The 21,590-nt window shown below is 42.7% G+C and overlaps 1 protein-coding gene across 1 annotated transcript in view; it reads right to left on the bottom strand.

The window, feature by feature from the left end:
- ADAMTSL3 (ADAMTS like 3) overlaps positions 1 to 21,590 on the bottom strand; it is a 235,757-nt gene that overhangs the window by 107,093 nt on the left and 107,074 nt on the right. The window contains exons 9-13 of the mRNA XM_081831893.1: positions 20,064 to 20,202; positions 18,946 to 18,996; positions 18,073 to 18,277; positions 13,876 to 14,023; positions 12,220 to 12,304 (exon numbers count right to left, since the gene is read on the bottom strand). Coding sequence (XP_081688019.1) covers positions 12,220 to 12,304; positions 13,876 to 14,023; positions 18,073 to 18,277; positions 18,946 to 18,996; positions 20,064 to 20,202 — 628 coding nt within the window. The remainder of the gene's footprint in view (positions 1 to 12,219; positions 12,305 to 13,875; positions 14,024 to 18,072; positions 18,278 to 18,945; positions 18,997 to 20,063; positions 20,203 to 21,590) is intronic.

Below are 21,590 nucleotides of genomic sequence, written 5' to 3'. Positions count from 1 at the left end.
CTCTTGATTTCGGCTCAGGTCATGATCTCAGGGTCGTGAGATCGAGTCCCGCGTCTGGCTGCAGACTTAGCTTAGTCTACTTCTCTCTCTCTCTCTCTCCCTCTGCCCCTCCTGGCACACTGTCTTTCTCTCTCTCTCTCTCTCAAATAAATAAATCTTTAAAAACATATATAATTAGACTTTTTAAATTTGGTAATAAAGAAATTCCACAGTGAAAATTTCTAATCTGATTTCTTTTATAATATGGAGATTTTTCACCAATATATATTCATCTCATCTTTATCAGGCTTATCCCTTAACTGGCAGGGTTTTAGTCAACCCTCAATATTTAGGAGCTAAGCTACAGGACAACAAATGTTTTTGGCAGAGTAGATGAAGCTTACGTATTCTTTTCTATTTACATAAATACACTGAACATCTTCTTGAAAATACCTTAGGTATTCCACAATCTAGCTGAATAAAGTATTTATTTCTGATCCTGAATTATTATCCACTGAATCAGAGGTTGTCCACCTACAGCCTACAGGTCAATTCCAGCCCATCTATTTCTCTACAGCCTACTAGCTAAGAATGATTTTGATGGTTTTAAATGGATGGCGTGGGGTGGGAAGGAAGGATAACATTTTTGTGAATGGCACAAATTCTGCTTGCTTTTGTGTTACATGGCAGGGCTGGGTATCTGCAACAGAGACTGTTTGGCCAGCAAAGCCTAAAATATTTAATGTCCAGGCCTTTGCAGAAGATGTTTGCTGATTTCTGCCCTGAATTTAAAAGCATAGATTCAGGAGGGACACAGGTATTTAAGATATCCTGAAGCAACACTTACATAATGAGACACTCCCAAGCGCTAGACAAGGAAGAGCTCAGTAATAGAATAAGTCTGGGGAACTGTGGGTGCAGTCCCGTTAAATGGGTTAATTTACTGCAAAACTCTCCCAAAGACTATGATATATGAACACATACCAAGAATGCTATGAGGGAATATGGTGTGCATCATTTCCTATGCTTACATGGACACAGACCCCTATGCACAGGGTTATGTACTAAGTCACTTCAGAAAATGATTAAGATGTAGTTCCAAGGCTTAATGTTCAAAATCTCAGAAAGATAGGGTAATAAGGGTCTCTCCGAGTCCTCCAACCTTCTCTCCACGGACAAGACATCATCACAGTTGTCCAAAACAGTACATTCCACTCAGCATAATGAAACACCATTGCTATGCATGAGCCCAGGAAAGAACTACCAGTAAACCCCCCAAATTTTGTTTATTGTGTTGAAAACTGTTAGCAGAAAACTCCTTCTCTCCCTCTCCTAGCCCTCCTAGGCCAGGAGGGGGCTTGCCCGACTTCCCAGGATGGAGGAGTTACTGAAATAATATTTGCACAATGCTCTTTTCTTCCCTTGATGTTTTCCCCAGTAGACCTAGAAAGCATCCAACTCTTGATTTCAGCTCAGGTCATGATCTCAGGGTTGTGGGATCAAGCCCCGAGTTGGGCTCTGGGCTGGGTGTGGAGCCTGCTTAAGATTCTCCCTCTCCCTCTGCCCTTCCCCTAAAATAAATAAATAAATCTTTAAAAAAAATTTAAGACAAGGAATCCATACAATGTAATAATATGAGGTCAATTAAAAGAAGGAGGTGGCTATGGGGCACCTGGATGGCTTAGTCGGTTGAGCATCCGACTCTTGGTGTCAGCTCAGGTCATGATCTCAGGGTTGTGAGATCGAGCCCCGCATTGGGCTCCACACTCAACAGGGAGTCTGCTTGAGATTCTCTCTCTCCCTCTCCCTCTGTCCCTACAAGCCTGCTTGTGCTCTCTCTCTCTCCACTCTCTCTCTCTCTAAAATAAAGTATTTTTTTAAGGGTGTAGGTCTATATTAATTGAGCAGGAATAGCTCCTCTTAGAGACAGTTAAATGAAGTAAGTATGGGGTAGTTCACATACTATGATTTTTTGTCTAAATACACACAGGTATACATATGCATATGTAGTGTATATATTATATAATTATATATCTATAGCACATACGTCTACATATGTTGATTTCCTGTATGATTCCTCTTTTCTGGAAGCGATTCCACATGTCAGGGTCTAGAGTGTAAAGGGGGGGCTTCCACTTCTTATTTGTAGCTTGAAAAGGTTTGAATTTTCTAACCTTGTGTGTACTGTAGTTTTATGGTCACTACTTTTCTCCTCTCCTTTCTCCTTAGAAATAAAAACTTAAAATTTGGGATTTTGCTTTAATGAGAAGTAGGTTTTTTTCATTCAGGCTGGACTCCTGGGTCTCCTGGGATCCAGAACCCTGACAGAATACGGGGCCGGAGAGAGGGCTCACCTCATTTCCCAACAGGGCAAAAGGTGGTTGCATTCAGTGCTTTCCTAAGGCAACCGGGATGTTTCAAGTTGGTTTTCAGAGATCCTTTTAAGGGTCCTCTTAAAAATCAGATCTGAGAGCTGTCCAGATTAGCCATGAGTGATTTCAGAGGGGAAAAAAAAAAAGCTATGGTAACTCAAACTTTAGGCATAAACTAGCATGATTTTCTTCTGTGGATTTAAAAAATTTTTTAAATTTATTATTGTTTATTTATTTACTTATTCTTAAAGATTTGATTTATTTACTTGATAGAGAGAGAACACAAGCAGGGTAAGGGGCAGCAGAAGAGGGAGAAGCAGGCTCCCTGGTGAGCAGGGAGCCTGACCCGGGGCTCGTCCCAGGACCCTGAGAACATGACCTGAGCCGAAGTCAGATGCTTAACTGACTGAGCCACCCAGGGGCTCCTATTACTGTTTAAACAAAAGATATTACAGTGTTCATGCAGTTCTGAGTCTTCTTTTGTTTTTCCGTCACAGAAAAAAATGTTTAAGTATAAAAAAAGGAACAGAGCCGCATGAAAACATCTGAAGCACCACGTCTGCACAAAACACAACCAGAGAAACAGAGCACGTTCCCTACGTCTGCGCTCGGCAGCAGAACTTAGAATAGCACTTCCCTACCATGAGAGTTTAGACACGAGATGATAAAACGACAGAATAAGATGGGAAACTATGGAGCTGAAGATATAAACTGTGAAGCTTAAGGACATGGTTCCAAGTCTCATCAGGAATTCAGAACCTGGAAAACACAGAAGAATCAAGGCTGATGATCAGATTGATGACACAGGCAGGACTCGACAGTGCTGAGAGAGAGAGAGAGAGAGAGGGAGAAGCTTCTGGAGCAATCGGAGGGATGGAGGGGAAGGACAGGCTGCCCAGAGGACTGTCTGGGGTGATTGAAGTGTTCAGTATCATGCCCAAGGCTGTGGCCGTAGGGCTGTTTCCACCTTTTAAAGCTCATCCTTTAAATAGACCCAGTTTGCTGTATGCAAATCACACCTCTCCAAAACGGACTTCTTAATTTTTTAGTTTTTATTGTTTTAAAGATTTATTTATTTATTTGAGAGAGGGAGAGCATGAGTGTGGAAAGGGGCAGAAGGAGAGGGAGAGAATCTCAAGCAGACTCTGCACTGAGTGTGGAGCCGGACTTGGGACTCGATCTCACGACCCTGAGATCATGACCTGAGCCAAAATCAAGAGTCAGACACTTAACCGACTGAGCCACCCAGATGCCCCCAAAATGAACTTTTTAAAATGGCAGTTTTTAGAGACAAAATGAGAGAGAATCTAAAGAATCTGATACTAAAGTTACCTGGATTCTTCAAGTAGAGGTTCCAACCCATGAGAAACAGAAAAAGTGTTCAGAAATAAAATATGTAAAAAGAGATTAAAAACTGCCTAAAACACAGCTTGGAAAGGCACACTGTCTTCCAGGAAAAAAAGTGATAAAGAATGATTAACCTAAAAACCTAGAATTTTAGGCAGAATAATGGCCACCCCAAAGACGCTCACACCCTAGTCCCCAGAATTTATGAATATGTTGTATTGCATGACAAAAGAAATTTTGCAGATGTGGTTAAGGTTATGGACCTCAAGATAAGGAGACTGTCCTAGCAGGATAATCTAATCACACGAGGCCTTAAAAACAGAGAAGCCTCTCTGGCTGGAGTCTGAGAGATGCAGGAAAAGAGCAAGAGAGATTCAGAGCGTGAAGGGCACTCAACCCGCCATTGCTGGCTCAGAAATGGAAGGGGCCAGGAGCCAAGGAATGCAGGCAGCCTCTGGAAGTTGCGAACAACTCCCGGAGCCAGCAAGGAAGTGGAGGTTTCAATTCCACGACTGCATGGAACTGAATTCTGCCAACTACCCGAATGAGCCTGGAAGCACATCCTCCCCCAGGGACCCCAGAGAGGCGCTCAGGCTCTTGATTTTGGCTTGGCGGGACCCAGTGCAGGGGAACCGGCACCATCTGTTGGGCTCCTCATCTCCTGAACTGAGCTGGCAAATATGTATTAAACCACTCGGTTTGCAGTGAATTTTCACAGCAGCCAAAGCAATTTAAAAGGTTTGAATTTTCTAACCTGGCTAAAACTTTTTTAAAAAAAATCAGGAACTTTGAAATAGGTTGGTAATAAAGCAACCTATGTCAACACACTCATTTTAAAGATGGAGACATCAATAGAAATGGGATGTTTAGGGACACCTGAGTGGCTCAGTCAGTTAACTGTCTGCCTTCAGCTCAGGTCATGGTCCCGGGGTCCTGGAATCAAGCCCCACATTGGGCTCTCAGCTCATCGGGGAGTCTGCTTCTCTCTCTCTCTCTCCCCTTCCCCCTGCTTGTGCTCACAGTCTCTCTCTCTCTCTCTTATATATCTTTAATATATTATAAATAAATGAAATCTGAAGTATAAGGAATAACAAAATAGGGTAAGAAAAGGTAAAAGACTGGTATAAATTTTTGGAAAGAAGAGATGAAGTTATTCTTTGATGATGAGTTGATAACTATGGGAAACAGTAAAGTTAATTGAAGACTTTTAGAAAAAAAAATCAGAGTTCAATAAAATAGTCCCTACCTATCTATCTGTCCTAAAATTACCACATTTCCCAGAATTCAGCCAACACTTGCCATGCTAAGAACAGTACATGTATTATTTGAATATAATTTTCACAACCTTTTGAACAAGTACTGTTTTTTCCCAACTTTACAGATGAAAAAAGAACTGAAGCTTAAAACACGTAAGAAAATTGAGTTGCTGAATAAAAACTCTGTAAGAAAGTGCAGGCCACTTGATTAAAACCACAAAATACGGAAGGGGGTTCTAACCGCAGAGACTGGAATAACCGGCGAGAAGAGTACATGCCTCCGAATGGAAAGACTCCAAGTTGTAAAATGTTTGTTTCCCCACCCCCTTAATTATTTTAGCAAATGAATGCGGTTCTGATCCAATTTTGGGGAGGCTGGAAACAGACAAGACAACTCTCAAGTTGTTATGGGAGGTTAGGTAAGGACAGTCAGGAGCATGTTTAAAAGGAATTAACAATTACACTGCCCATGCACAGCCTGAGAGAAAAAAGGACTAAAAAGTTACAGTAACTCCAATACTATGGGACTGGCAATGGGGTACCCCGTTTGAACAATGAAGGCCCTGTGAAATCAGAGTGGGCAGGACAAATTATTGTCGGATAGTGCTGGGCAATTCGTCAATTATTGGGGAGAGACACCACATATCACATTCCCCATGGATCAAAGTTACATGTACACCATGAAAACATGAAAAGTATAGTATACTTACAGTTGACCCTTGAACCGCTCGGGGCTTTGGGGCACCGACCGCCTCCTCACTCCCTGCCCATGGTCAGAAATCCACGTATAACTTCTGACTCCCCAAACTCATAACCAACAGCCTACTGTTGCCTTACCCATAACATACACAGTCTTTACACCTGTTTTGTATTTTATACCTATGACATACTGTGTTCTTACAATAAAGTAAGCTGGAGAGAAGAAATGTTACTAAGAAAATCATAAGGAAGAGAGAATACATTTATGGTGCCACACTGCAAAAATCCACGTGTAAGTGGACCCACCGCATTTCAAACCCATGTTGCTCAAGAGTCAACTGTATTAGAAAACAGCATTTTTTTTTAAAAAAAAAAAAAAGGTCATTTCCCCATTTTGATGAATGTTTGGGAAAGAGGGTGGGCTCCAGGACTGCCATGGACAGGCAAACACATACTGACTTTCTGGAATGAAATTTGACCATAGAAATTCAATGCCTTTGATGTGCTTATCTTCTGTCCCAGAAATTCCACCCCAGCAGATATGTCCTATCTAGAGAGAGATGTGCAATTTGAGATTGGCTGCAGTTTTTGTTTTTGTTTTTTTATCATAGTGAATGATCAGCAACAAGTTGCAGAGAGCCAGAAAGATCTTTCTAAAATGTAATCATGATGACATCACTTGTTAAAACCCTCCCACTGCCTCCACATGAAGTCCAAGCTCCTTAGTGAACTATGAAGACCTCCAAGATGTGCTTTTGTTTCCAGCTACATCCTTGCTGCCTCGAGCTCTAGCCTCCAGGCCCCTCTCCGCACTCAGTACGCCAGCGGCCAGGCATGGCCCCGTGGACCAGTTGGCTGGCATGCAATTCCAAATACTTGACATGTTGCTCGCCTGACACCCATGTACATCTCAGGACCTTAGTTCATGCACCATCTCTCCCAAGAAGCTATCCCTGACCCCTAAACCTCATAGTACGGTAATAAAACCACTAAATTCTCTGTCTACCTTATTAGACCAACCTAAGGATGGGCAAAGCTTGAATTCAAGTCACTTAACATTAAACTGGAGCTCCTTCTAGAATCACATGCCAGAGAATCACCGTCCACCACTTAACAGCTCTGAAATGCTGGACAATGCCCTAGTCTTTCTGTGCCTTGGTGTCCTCACCTCTAAAGTGAGGTTAATGGTAACACCTCCTCATGGGGCGTTGGAACCAAATTGTTGGAATTAAATGAGTCAATCCACATAGACCCCGGCACAAGTGAAATCCTCAATATTAGCTGTTAGGACCATCGTGAGAAAAACAGATGTCTAGAAGAAGACATGATTTGGTTTTAGCGAATACAGCTTCCAAAAATGGAGACGCTAAAATAGCAGGGAAGAAAACATCCAAAGTGCTCTAACCCTGTCCTGTTTCCTTGGTTTTCACATATGAAAAATGGGAAAAGGGCAACACAGCTGCAGAAAGATCTCGCACCCCAAAGAACCGAGGACGTCTCCAGGGAAGATCTTTTAAAACAACGATGCACCGTATCAACCGTCAACACATTCCACAGCTGGAAGCTTTGAAAGGTCAACACTGCAGTTCTCTTGGCGTAGCTTTATAAGCTATAATTTTTATTTTCCTAATTAAAAAAAAAAAAAAAAAGCTTTTGAACATCCACTCCCTGTGTAAATTCAGAGCTCAGGCCATGGTAAACCGCAGAGGCAGAAATATTTATCTTCTCCAGGCAGGTTTGGCAGGCTTTCCTCGAGGGATCTGAAATATAGCTACGTTCCCCCTTGTCCGTCATTGTCAACAAGCAAGCATCCCCAAACCACAAAAGACAGCGGTTATAGAAGGATGAACTGGAAGCTGAGGTATGTTGCGGTTTTGTTTGGAAATCGAGGGAATGAATAGAGTCAGAAGTGGTGGGAGGAAACTATAAACTTCACACTAGGCAGCCAGGAACAGGCCAGCATCCGCCAGCAGCATGAATTATAAAGGAAAATTGCATAGAGACCACAGAGGGAGACGGGGAGGGAAGAAGCAGGGAGGAGGCAGCCTCAAGGGCCGGGAACAGGTGCAGGGGGCTCAGTCTCCCATGCTGGAGAGAAAGGGGTGGTGTCTTCCAGGAGGAAAGGGCGTATTGGCTTTGCTTGGGGATTAAGGGGAGGAGGAAACCATCAGCAAAGGGAGGTGGGCTGACAGAAAGAGCAGGTTTGGAATGAATACAGGGCCTGAACCCACTGTAGCTCACATGCTACTGCCCCTTCCAATTCAATACAATGAACAGGATTTTCAGACTGTGAAAGGGACCCTACAGACGGCCCGATCCAGTGGTTCCCAAACTTGGATGCACCTTCCCAAGTCACCTGGGGTACTTGCTAAAAATGCTGGTGACGAATTCCTAGAGGTGGAAAGCAGAAGAGGGGGGGCAGGGGGCTGGGGGGAGGGGCGGGGGCACTGGGGAGCTAGTGCTTCATGGGGACAGAGTCTCTGCTGGGGAAGATGAAGCAGCTCCGGAGCGGGCGGTGCTGAATGCACAACCAGGTCAGTGCACTTAATGCCACGAAACCGTACCCTTAAAAATGGTTAAAACGGTCCTTTTTGAAAGCGCAGCACAGCTGATGTATGACAGTCTCTCAGTCTCAGGTGCACGCCAGGGCAAGCCGGCAGTTTCAGACATTACGAAATGACCCCCACCATAGGTGTGTCGTCATCATCTGTCACCACGCAAAGTGATGAGATATTGACGGTAGTCCCTACGCTGCACTTTTCATCCCCGGATTTATTTATTTTATAACTGGAAGCCTGTACCCCTTCATCCCCCTTCACCTATTCTGTTATGGATATTTTACCACAAAACAATAAACAAATAAAAGGTATCCGGCAGAGCCAAAAAAAAAAAATGCTAGGGACAAAGCACCCCCTCCCCCACCCACCCAGAGTCTGCCCCGTGGGGCCCAGAGATCTGCATTTCAGGAGTGCCACAGGTGATTCTGATGGAAGTGATTTGAAGACCAGACTTTGAAATGGTATTGTGGTTATTAAAGAAGAAGGAGGAGGAGGAGGAAGGAGGGAGGGAAGGACGGAGGAGGAGGAGAAGAAGAAGAAGAAGAAAAATAGAAGAAGTAGTCCTTCTTCTTTAGAGACACATCCTGCAAGGTTTACAGATGAAATGCTACGCTGTCTGGAGTCTGGCTTCCGTGTTGGTGGCAGAGACAGAACGCGAGCGACCTGCTAACTGACGACTACTGAAGCCGGATGATGGACACATGGGGGTTCATTATACTGTCCTCTCCCCTTTTATATAAGCTCGAAATCTTCTGTAACAAAAAAAGCTTTAAAAAAAAAAAAAGCCTTCGCCAGGTGGCCCCCATTCCCAACAGAGAAGGGAGCGTGACTGAAAGGCTGGTGGGACGAGCAAGGCTCGGGGCAGAAGGGCAGAGCATAAGGAGTACCTCCGGGGGTATGGCAACAGCCTTGTGTGGGGACACGCAGCAGCTGCACGCGCTGAGCACAGCACAATGCAGAAACTTGTAGAATCACTGTGTCGTACACCTGCAACCAAAGTGACATTGCGTCAGCTCTCCTCGGATAAAAGCATTATTAATGGGGGGCGTGGGGGTGAGTGGCAGCCTCCTGTCGGTAAGACACAACCAGCAGTTTACTGCGGCTGCAGCGTCCCACTCAAGGCAAAGCAAGGAAGTGCTCAGGGAGGACGCTGGGAGCCCTGAAGGGTGATGCCCCCCGTGAAGTCTGGTTGGCCTTGGGGATGAGTGCAAATCTCTGGGTGATGGGGAACCATATTCTCAATGTTGGAAAGAAAGACTCAGATTTGTGCCTTAGCTAGACTTGTCCAGGAGCTGTGGGATGGATGGGTTTGAGGGGACTGAGTGGGAAGCGAATCAGAAGGCTGTTTCTTGTGTCCCGGGAAGTGAGCTCAGGACCTGGACAGGATGGTAGTAGGAACAGAGCAAAAGGGCTGGAATGGAGACAGATTTTAGTGGATATGATTGTCATGACCAGTAGTTAACTACATATAAGGGAAGAATGAGAGAGAGGCAAGAATGACCCCATATTTGTGGTTTGGGGAACTGGACAGCAACCCCATTAGCCAAGAGAGGACATACGGGAGGAGTTGCAGTTATAATCTAGTTGTGTTCTGGGGACAGAAGATCCAAGTAGGATGCATCGTTCTAGACTGAGAACTCTATAACCTTCCTTGCATGACAACTACACACTCCCTTCAGCTGTCTCAAATCTCCTTCTTTCCACGGGTTCCTTCCTTTACAGAATCACAGGAGATCAGAGCGGGGAGAAGGTTCTGGTAGTATTGAGCCTAACACCCTTCCTGTACAGTTGGGAGATGTAGACATGTTAACTGACTTGTCTACAACCCTTATTATTTTTTAATATATTTAAGGCCATCTTGGGGCGCCTGGGTGGCTCACTTGGTTAAGCGACTGCCTTGGGCTCAGGTCATGATCCCAGGGTCCTGGGATCGGGCCCCGCATCGGGCTCCCTGCTCAGCAGGGGACCTGTTTCTCCCTCGCCCTCTGCTGCTCTTCTGCTCTCTCTCTCTGCCAAATAAATAAAATCTTTTTAAAAATACGTATATATTTAAGGCCATCCTAACTTCATATAAAAAACAATAACAAAAATCAAACATCCATAGAACCACTTCTTTCCATCAACTTCCCTACCAATCTGTACTCCTTTTTCAGTACTCAAATACCCACCTCCTTCTAATTGGGAATTCATGTCTTAAATCTCTGAAATGTTTACATATCTACCCTTGGAATGATACTACTCTACAATTAACTGGAAAAGACTCTCTTGCCCATCTAGATAGCGTTTTCTCCATCTGCATCATTTTTCCTTGACTTTCTAAGAGATCTACACCCCTCCTTAAACTCTTTACTGCCTTGGTCTTTCCAACCATGGTCCTTCCTTGGGTCTCCTCCTCCCTCGGCTCACTACTCCTTCTCCCGCATCACCCACTTCTTGCAACATCCCCCCTCCTCTAGATCACCAAGCTACTGTCATGAGCCCAGAACCCCTCTCTCTTTAGTCAGTTACTCTGGGGTCATTCACCTCACAGCATCTACAGTTTCTTCTGGGTTCACTTCCAAGCCTGCCACTAGTCCATGTGGAAAAGTTCTGCGCATGTCCTAAGGGGGGTATGCCAATTCTCTTGGCCTGTATCACCAGAGGCATGGTGCCTTCTCAAAGAGGAGTAATCCACATTCCCCTGGGGCTCACTGGGCTGGACTCCAGTTGGAAGGGACATTGACAAATGAGCATGTTCTGAAACCAGCAATGAGGTTGGTAAGGGATCTAAAAACAACACATGAAAACCACTGGAAAAGGCTAAGAGTGATGAGCTTGGGAAAGACCACACTCTTGGGATCCAGCTTTCTTTAAATTTGTGAAAACCTGTCACAGGGGATGAGGCATAGACATGGGTTTTTTGTTTTTTTTTTCTCTTTCAGAAAGCAGAAATTTGAAGGAGGTGTATTTAGCTTAACCAGAGAAAAATCCTGCATATAATTCAGGTTGTTCAACGGAAGAATGAGCTGCCTCAATGCAGGGAGCTCTGCATGTCACTGAAGGTGTTGACAAAGAAATGCCTGCTCTGAGCGGGAGACTGGCCATATTACCTTATTACCTTTGAGATCCCTTTTCCTACAACACTCTGTGAATGCTCTCTTGGTAAATAGCCGTCAGCACCACAGACTTGACGTGTCTGACAGGGAATCGGCTGTCCTGTCCAATTACTTGAGTCTGTCATTCGTGCTGTCATTCTTCTAGACTCCTGGATGAAAAATCTCAGAGAACCTTTGATTCCTTGCTCTCTTTAGGTCCCTATCCCTCTGCATCCAGAGGTTTCTTTGATTCGCTCTTGGTTCTCAATTTCCACTGACACCATTACACTCTGGATTTGCCGAATCACATGTGGATAGAAGTCACTGGATTTTTGAGTTGGAATGGACCCTGGAGAGGTCAAGTCCAATGTGCTTCATTTATAGGATGAGACACAGAAAAATTAAATACTTGTCTAAGGTCACATAATTAAAAGTGGTGGTTCTAGGCTCCAAGATACGTAGCGCCATATTCTTTCTATTGCTCATGCCATAGCAGCTCTGGGATTTCTCCTTATAATTACTCAGGCCACCCTGATGCATTTCAGCGAAACTGGTTTTATAGAGATTGGCCATGTCTTAACCACGGAATGATTGATTGACTGATTTATATAATATTGTCATGGTCCTTGGTCAAATCATATGTGTTAATATAGATCTAGGAATTATCCCCAATCTCTTAATTGTAACAGACCACTGGGTCTGCTTTGAGTTAACAAACATTGTTCTTTTATGTGCTTCTCACAAATAGTGCCAAAGTGGGACTGCTGAATTGCGAAAGAGAGAAGAATTCTAGCCAGCTCAAGCTCTCTAGAGTCTGAGAATTCAGGTCATTTGGATTTGAAATGTATCACTGTACTCCAATGAGTACAAAAATTACATATATCATGTTAACTGGCTATGCCCTGATTACTCCCATAAAAGGCCCTGGACTCACGTTGGTTCTTCTGTTGCTATTCTGGTCTCTTCTAGTTCTTGTGCTTGTTTCAGCCAAGGTAACTTAGCTTCCACTGGACTTTTTTCTAAGAAAAAAGGAACATAAACAACAAGCTTAAGGGAGTTGGATACATGATCATTGTTTGCTGAAGGTTTCATCAATAAAGCAGTCATACTTTGCAAATGCAAGCTGAGTCTTTTAGCACATGAAGCAGCTTCTGGGGTGAACCAGACATTTCTGTCATATATTTTTTTAATTAACACATTATCCAAATGCAACCAGATGATCCCATAGCACAGTTGAACACGTTCTCCAAGCGAACATAAAAATGCCTTTTATTTTAAAAAATGCCTTTTATAAACCAAAACCAATCTCTGTTGTTTACATATTAAAGCTCTTACTTAACCATATCAGCTTGCTCTCTTTTGCCACAAATTCTTGTTGCCCATGAATAAAGAAATCACTAGAGAAAATCAAATAACAAAAATGTTTGGAAAGTTGGGAGGAGTGGAATCTGTGCTCTGATTTACTTAAATTTTTATTGTTGTAATTGCTGAGGGAGCTCATTACCAATTACAACCATCATGCAGGAGCAAGCCCCTTTCTGTCCTTTTAAGCCTCCTAAGATATGAAGAAAGAAACACTAGTTATGAAATAAGAAAGGAAATCATTTTTGTACTGCTGCGGGGAAATTGCAGACACTGAGAACATGGCTATGAGAGCACCATCAAGCGCACCAGGAAGGAGAAAAGACTCCACTGGTGAAAGTTCTAGAACTGGGATTTGTCCCTTCCATGGCAACCAGTGATTTTTCTGGAAGGCAGACACAGTAAATAAATATTTGTTCAGTGGTTCATTGTAAGGCTATTTGTATGGACAATGAACCCAGAAATAATGAAGGAGAATTTTACTATACTTTCTAAGATATGAGAAGACTTCTTGACACTAACAGGTGGGAATAATCACTCTTTCATTTCCAGACAGGAAATAACTTGTCATAAGGGTTGGAAATACTTCACTAAACTAGATGGCAATAATCCTGTATAGAGAGGAATGTATATCTGAGAGATGATGTCAAGACTTCCTGTTCATGGATGCTACCCATTTCTGCTAATTTATGTGGAACAAATAGGAACAACAACAACAAAAAACTCTAAAAGCATCTATCGGTCTAGATTGGGAGCTGAGTCTTTATTCATTCCACAGTAGGCAACAGGACACACGATGAAGAATATGTATAAAATACTGTCGGAACAAAGAACGAGAACCCTGGGGGAAATCTCCTGCTCCTCTTTCTCTTTATCCTTCTTCTCCTTTTCTACCCCCATGTCACCTTTTTCTCTTCCTGTTCACCCTACTTCTTTTTCTTCAAAACAGGGATTAGATCAAATTATTCTATGTCCACCAAGAAATGTTAGTATAAGCCCGGATGGATAGGAGCCACTCTACATGCACTGAGTCAACAGGAGCTCAGTTCACCCCACCCCCATCACTTAATCACATCGGTCTAGCTTCTTTACCCAGGTGGACGGGTCTATTGCCATCTGTGGGTGAAACCAATTTTTAAGAAAGTAAGTTGAATGGAAATGCTGTAATATTCAAATGAGAGCTGGAAAACACCATTTGATTTCACTTCAACATGCACCACAAACTTACCTTTTGGTTTATAACATGGGATGGGAATGACACATTCTTCTTTGATGTGTAACTTCAGCTGCGGGTTGCAGCCCCCAACGTGCTGTCCACGGTGGTTGATACACAGAACGACACGGTAACGTAACCCTCGGCCGCAAGTCACCGTGCACTTCAAAGAAGAAATGAGAAGCCAGTGAAATTCTTGCTCATGAACAGACCCACAAAGGTATTAATGACTCACGCGAAGGAGAGCCACTCATTGAAATGAATACTAAACACAAAAGACCACCAGACAACCACGTAAAGAAGGGGGTAGAAGTTGATTTCCTGTGATTCTTAGGTTTCAGGGCCCCTCCCTTGTAAGGCCTCCTTCCAATTCTCAATTTGAAAAGTATTTCAGTTGAGGTCACAGCACAAGAAAAACTGAAATGCCCTGAAATCTTTCTGCTCAAATATGAAAGAAACTTGATATAAGTTTTCAAATTTGATTAAAAATTTTTATGACATTATCCAAAACAACTTGTGAGAATGAAAAAAAAAACTTTTTTAAACTGTCAATTAAAAAATCAAATTCTGATCAATCACTCTAGAGGATTATCTTTCTATTCTGTCTATAGAAATCTATCTTACAAAACTGTGATCATATGAAGAGGTCACCAAAGAGTATTCAGCCAAAATGGTTAGGAAAAAAATACTATAGAAATGTCAAGCAGTTAGAATTAATAAAATATTTTCCTGTCTTTTTATGAATTTTCATGTGACGTTTGTGTTGTATTTTTTTTTCTTGCATTATTTATTACGATTTGGAAGGCACTTTTGCCGATGGAGTCTTTTCATGTCATGAAAATCTAGGATATCTTTTCAATTTATCTGCATATGTTGGTGAGTATATATGTGAATATGTATGTGGGTTTTTCTTATTAATAGACTTTATTTTTAGGACCATTTTATATTTACAGGAAAACTGAGCAGACAGTACACAGTTCTGATATGCCCCCACCCCTCCCTACAGTTCCCCCTGTTACTTACATCTTGCATTAGTGTGGTACAATTATTACAATTGACGAACCAATACTGATGCATTATTATTAACTGAAGTCCAGAGTTCACATTAGGGTCATTGTCAATTTTTTAAAAATTTGTGATTTCTTGCAATTTCTTTGATTATTCTAAACAAAAATTCACTTCGATACCCAATATTTTGCATTCTTTCTTCTTCAAGAGTCTTCCCCAAAGTGTATAAACTTCAGGCCTCACCAATTCTGGATCCATCGTGAGAGGGGCTAAGAACCTTTGGACATCCACTAAGGGACAGGCACTGCTCCGCTGGTGTTACCTCACTAACTGCCCCACATACCTGCAGCTCACTAGCATCCGTCCCATTTGACAGAGCAGCAAACAGCCCACCACCAAAGGACCTTGCTCAAGGTCACAGAATTCCCGAGAGGCAGAGTGGTATTCCACCCCAGAGCCTCCTGTTGCCAAAACCATAACTTTGCCACTGATTCATCAAACTCAAAGTTTCTTTCTTAAGCCTGTAGATGTTTTCTACATGATCTCAGACACGTTTCACAGGATGCAGGGGCCTTTTCAACAAATTCACATCTCCAAACAAGGAGTATCAGTAGACAGCAAAGAGGTGGTTACCAGAGGGGAGGTGGATGGGGGATGAGGGGACTAGGGGATGGGGATAAAGGAGGGAACTTATAATGGGCACTGAGTGAGGTACAGAAGTGTTGAATCACTATACTGTACTCCTGAAACTAATACAGTGCTGTATGTTAACTATACTGGAATTTTAAAAAATACGGATTAAAAAAAAGAATATCAGGAAACATCTGATTTCATCTTGCCACTCTTAGGACCACCAAACAAATATTCTAATGAACTGAGTGAGGTGTGAGATTAGACCCTATTTCTGGGAAACTGACTCGCCAACCCCAAGATTTATCGACTTGAAATATATATGACACTGAGAGGTTGTTGCATATCGGTCAAGAAAGAAAGAAAACTTCTGCCCAAAGGGAAAGAAGATGGTGTGATTACAAGGTATAACTATATCAGAATTGGTCAGTCCAAAGGAGTATTGTCTCTTCCTTCGTAGCCTCCCCAGGAAGCTGGACATTTACCGCAACAATGTGGTCAGTATTTATATTTCCAGAACTCCACTCTGGAACTGAATATATCCTTAATGATAGCTAATTCTCATTACTGAGAATGTATTTGATTTTTGAAAAGAAATGAGAAGTATCAAGAGCCAAGAAAGGTAAATGAGATGATTTGGGTGACAACCCTCTATTTTGAAATTATGAGTGATGATAAAGTCATGATACTGAAGAGGGTGTGGGGTGGTGGATTAGGAGAAGGAAGGAAAAAATGAAGGGGGGGAAATCGGAGGGAGAGATGAACCATGAGAGACTATGGACTCTGAGAAACAAACAGGGTTTTAGAGGGGAAGGGGGAGGGGGGATTGGTTAGCCCAGTGATGGGTATTAAGGAGGGCACGTACTGCATGGAGCACTGGGTGTTATGTGAAAACAATGGATCGTGGATCACCACGTCAAAAACTAATGACTAATTAAAAAACTAATGGTGACTAACATAATAAAATTTAAAAAAAATAATAAAAAAAGAAAAAAAAAGAAAGCTCTAAAGCCAACACAAAACATATGGATGAGACTTCTAAGAGCCGAAAACGAGCTCTGCAGGTTAGAGAAGTAAAAATGTTGATTTCTGATGATAGATCACGACCCGATTTTTGTCACATAACTCAGGAGTTCAAGAACTGAATAATCCTTTTTTAAAGATTTTATTTATTTATTTGAGAGAGAGAGAGAGCAGAAGTAGGGGGAGCAGCAGAGGAAGAGAGAGAAGCAGACTCCCTGCTGAGGAAGGAGCCCGATGCAGGACTCGATCCCAGGACCCTGAGATCATAACCTGAGCTGAAGGCAGATGCTTGACCAACTGAGCCCCCCAGGCGCCCCCTGAATAATCTTGCTATAATAAAATCCCCCCATCTCAGTCTACTTATTTATGTGAACAAGTTTTCCCGGTGTGTACATGCAGAACAAAACAAACCAAGAAATCTGCAGTAAAAATTAAGAACAAAATTACTGCTGAACCCATGTCTTATTCTGGCAATGGACTATTTTTTCAAGCCCCCCTCATTTTCTAGAAAGATTGATTTCAATTGAAAATTTACTTTATATGTGTAAAACTGTTTACCAAAATTTAAAATCTATGTTGTTTTGATAATAACAACCCAGGGGAATATTTCTAATACTTAGAGTCTTATGGTGACAGGAAATTAAAATAAATTCATTTCAAATAAAATAAAATTAACTAATTTCAATCACTATACATATTTTCTTGGAGAAAAGTAGACTAGTGTAATCAATAAAAGACTATAAAGCATAACGGTACATTATATTAGGATAAACTTCTACAGGGAGAGTGGATTGAAAGTTCAAGTTCAAGGGGAAAAAATGCAAACTATCCAAATTGTTCAAGAAGAGCTTCTCTATGTATTTTTTAAGGGAAAGATGGCAAGGGTAGAAATCAACATGGCATTTACATTCTGCTGGACACATTTTTTTAAATGCCGTAACACTTTTATTTTAAAAAATGCCTGCATTCACAACATGTTAGAAATGACTTTCTTGGGCGCCTGGGTAGCTCAGTTGGTTAAGCGACTGCCTTCGGCTCAGGTCATGATCCTGGAGTCCCTGGATCGAGTCCTGCATCGGGCTCCCTGCTTGGCAGGGGGTCTGCTTCTCCCTCTGACCCTCCCCCCTCTCATGTGCTCTCTCTCATTCTCTCTCTCTCAAATAAATAAATAAAATCTTTAAAAAAAAAAAAGAAAAAGAAATGACTTTCTTTGATACTTTTTATTTAAACTTATACAAAAATTTTAGATGTTGGGGTGCCTGGGTGGCTCAGGTCATGATCTCAGAGTCGTGGGATCGAACCCCACGGCGGGCTCTCCACTCAGCCTGGAGTCTGCTTCTCCCTCTCCCTCTGCTCCTCCCTGCTCCTCTCAAATAAATGAATAAATAAAATCTTTAAACAAATTTTAGATGTCAACCCAAATATATGGGAAGGGGTATATAACTTTGCAAACATCTTTTAGGAGGTATGTGAAAAAAGGATCGATAACACCCAGCCAGCGTTCATTAAAATCTGAGATTTAATGACAAGTGTCCTGTCCTCAAATCTTACCTGAGACCACTCCATGGCGATCCACTTGGGGCAGTCGAACAGGTTGCAGGTCTGCATGACCTTGGGTTTGGGTGCATACATGCACTTCCACTCCTCCACCTGCAGAATCTCCCCGTGCATGGACTCCTCCACACACACGAAGCTCCGTCTCTGAATCCCACCTCCGCAAGACACCGAGCACGCAGTCCAAGGATTATGTTCCCAGCTCAAAAGCAAACAAATAAAAACACATTATTTATGTGTCATTTGCCTGTCTGGTTCAAGCTTGCAAAGGGGAAAGAGGCCAGCTGTGGTTCAGCAGAAAGCACGCAGGCCTTGGAGTCATGAGACTTCCGTCGTGACTGCCACACACAATCTATAGTCACAGGGTGCTTCACGCCTCTGTCCCCGAGGCTACTGTCAGGAGGGAATGCGACATCTTCCCTCGTGCCCCTGCACAGAGCCATTCTGAGAATCTCATTGGTTAACATATAGAGTGTGAAAGCATTCTTTAAACCGTCTCTCCACTATAAATACTAACAGACGGTACTACTAGAGAAAACAAAGAAACTGAAGGTCAGAAAGTAGTCATCCGGGCATCAGAGGGGATTCAAATCTCTGACTGAGCTCCCTTTCTCATGGCCAGTCATCCAAGGGGCGCTTGATATGCCCAGGGACGGGAGACGTCGCTGTTTGAGGGGGTGCATTCTGCCTAATTCTTAGACAGATCTCCCTTATTATGGAGTTGAAGTCTGCTAAGGGAAACTTAGCTCTCTGCAAAGGATCTAATATCTACCACTCTTACATTTTAGACTATTGCTACAGATAGGATACACTTCCTTGCAAACTACTTAGAGCAAACTGCAGAATGGAAAAGGCAAACACGTGACTCACCGAGGGAGAGGTTGGAAGTGGTCGTAGGGCATGATCTCTTTAAATCCGTCACTACAAATGAAATCATTGTGACAATGTCATTTCTCAATCAATTAACATATTTATTAATTCGACCACTATGGATTTGACGTCCCCAAAGACAGAGCTCTTTCACACTGAAAACTAAATACGCATAGGGTTGTAAACTCTTCCCAAAAACTCAGCCACCATCTTTTTGGTTTTCAGGAACATCTCTGGCACACGCCATCCCCAGGTCTATGAAAATTCAGAAACTAGTGGTATGTATTAGCCGAAGGAAAGAGTGTCTCTTAATTTAGATAAATCTATGTTTTTATCATCTAAATTTTTTTTGATATATTAATGATATTAACACGCTATTGTATTAGTAGAATCTTCAGAGAAACATTTTATTTTACAGAGTTTGTCCTTTAAAAAGGTCTCTATGAATAATTACGTTCACCTGGGATTACAGGAAATGGGCAGCTCAGTGATAGGAAATGAAATCTACTGAGAGCACTTCCTTTTCCACTCACACACTTCTGCTGCAGCCAGCTGGCAGATGTCTGGGGGATTCTGGGACTTGATATTGTGCTGTTATTTTAAGATACTGTAGTAAAGCCAGGAAACTTCCCCAGGCAATCCAAGTCAGCAGGTACTAAATTATGCAACGGGATCATTTATGCATAGCTTTTCTGCTTTGGCATTAAAACTTTTCACTTCCTTGCACAATGCATTATTTATACCGAATTTAACGTGAACACTTCGAAAGTCAAAACGTGGTCATGGGTGACCCAGTTTAAAAGTGAAAATGGTGAGTTCGAGATATTTATGACTAGCAAATGGACAAGTCCTCGTACTTGGATGAGGAGACCTTTCCTATTGGGTGTGCAGGATATACTCAAGGAGGGTCATGACGAGGAGCAAATCTCCGAGCGCAGGCACACGCTGCCAGACAGGAGAGCGCTGGACTGCGTGAGCTGGGTGACAAATGCAGGTCACGGCCACCAGCGTGTGTTCAAGGTCACGTGGTGCAAATGTCACTCTGCAAAGACTGATGGGTCTGGGCCACACTTGATTTGTTTCTTTTTAGAGTAAAAACTATGAGTGATGATGCAAACCTCGATGGGCAAGGGTCCATGCTGCATTCCTTCAGTTTGGGTTTTGGTTTCACGTTTTCGGGGTAGTAATGGCAGTAATGGTCAGGAACCACCCTCTTCAAGCGGATATCCACACATTCAGCTGAGTTGAGCTGATAACCTAACGGAAAAAGAAAAGGCAAGTCTGAATATTGCACGGTGGTGTTTTCACCCTGCCACGCCCTTTTTCCCCCCTTAAGAAACTTAACTCAGTGGTTCTCATCCCTGGCTACTCAATGAAACCACTGGGAGCTTCTGGCACACACCAGTGCCTGGGTCCCTTTGTGATCCAATTAAGCCAGAAACGCTGTGGCTAGGTCCAGGAAATTGGCTTTGTTTTTTTTTTCTAATGATCTTCAGGTTCTTCTAAGATGACTAAAATGTGTGGCCAAGATCGGGAATGATTACTTGAACTGATTATGGAGGTCTTAGCAATTTTAACGAGAAAGTTACAGCAGCCTCCTTCTACAGAACGCCTCATCCTTGGGGCAGAAGGTCACTCACTGGCCCATGTCCTGACTGTCCCCCTGGCACCGAGCCAGACCCTCTCTTCTTTCCTCACGCTTCCCCTCTTTGTCTGTCCCTTCCCCCATCCCGGTTCCCCCAGAGACACCTGTTCATCGGTTATATGTTCTTAAATATGCATCTGCCTCATGTAACGTTGTTTGTGTGTATCTGTTTTAACCAAATAGGTATTTAAAATCTTGTTCTATTTTCTGCTTCTCTCACTCAACATTACATTATTGAGAGCAACCCGTGTGCTGGGTTGGTGCTTGCTCCCACTGCAAAATATCCCGTTGCAAGCATATGCCACGTTTTACTCTCTTGTTGTCCTGGGAAACCCGGAGCGCCTCTGAGGCCAACAAACTTCCTTAACTGGGGAAGTAAGCACTGTCTCTACAGGGAGGAACAAAATCCGTCCCCTCTCCCGGCCCCTGCCTCAAAAGCCTTCAGAGGGAAAGTGATGAAGACTCACTTCCGATTCTATTAAATTCAAATTGCCGTAGCTGAGGAGAAGTGTACATTCCAAATGGGAGAGTGCTGTAAATTTTTAAAAATGCACAAAATGATGCTTCTATTTCCTGAAAGATCTGATTCCAGGTTTCCTGTCACTACATAAGTGTCGTGTTAAGTTAAAAAAAAAAAAAGCAATTTTTCAAAACCAGAATGAGTTCTTCAGGGACAAAAAAAAAAAAAAAAGCCCAAAGCTAAGCTCTCAGCCTCAGCCAATTGGTCTAAAGGTCTAAAAATACATTTAAGGGCCTGATTGTCAAGAGGAATCTGATTTTATAAACCACTAGACAGCTTTCTGCAAGCCATGGCTTGGATATGAGCTGAGTGCAGAAGGACAGACTGGTATGCGTTATAAAAAGCAAGGTTGAAACCGCAAGAACGAAAATCCAAATGGAGTCAATAAAATGTTACTTGGGTGCCAATATCTGCCAGAGAGTCTACAATATCAGATGGCAGTGGCGATCCCGGAACTTTCTCCAGACTGATCTTAAGAGT

Source organism: Leptonychotes weddellii, chromosome 9 (assembly GCF_054177405.1).
Source record: "Leptonychotes weddellii isolate Sample4059 chromosome 9, ASM5417740v2, whole genome shotgun sequence".
In the NCBI taxonomy this organism is placed as follows: Eukaryota; Metazoa; Chordata; class Mammalia; order Carnivora; family Phocidae; genus Leptonychotes; species Leptonychotes weddellii.
The sequence above is the reverse complement of the archived record's forward strand: the minus strand, read 5'-3'. Positions and strand labels throughout refer to the sequence as shown.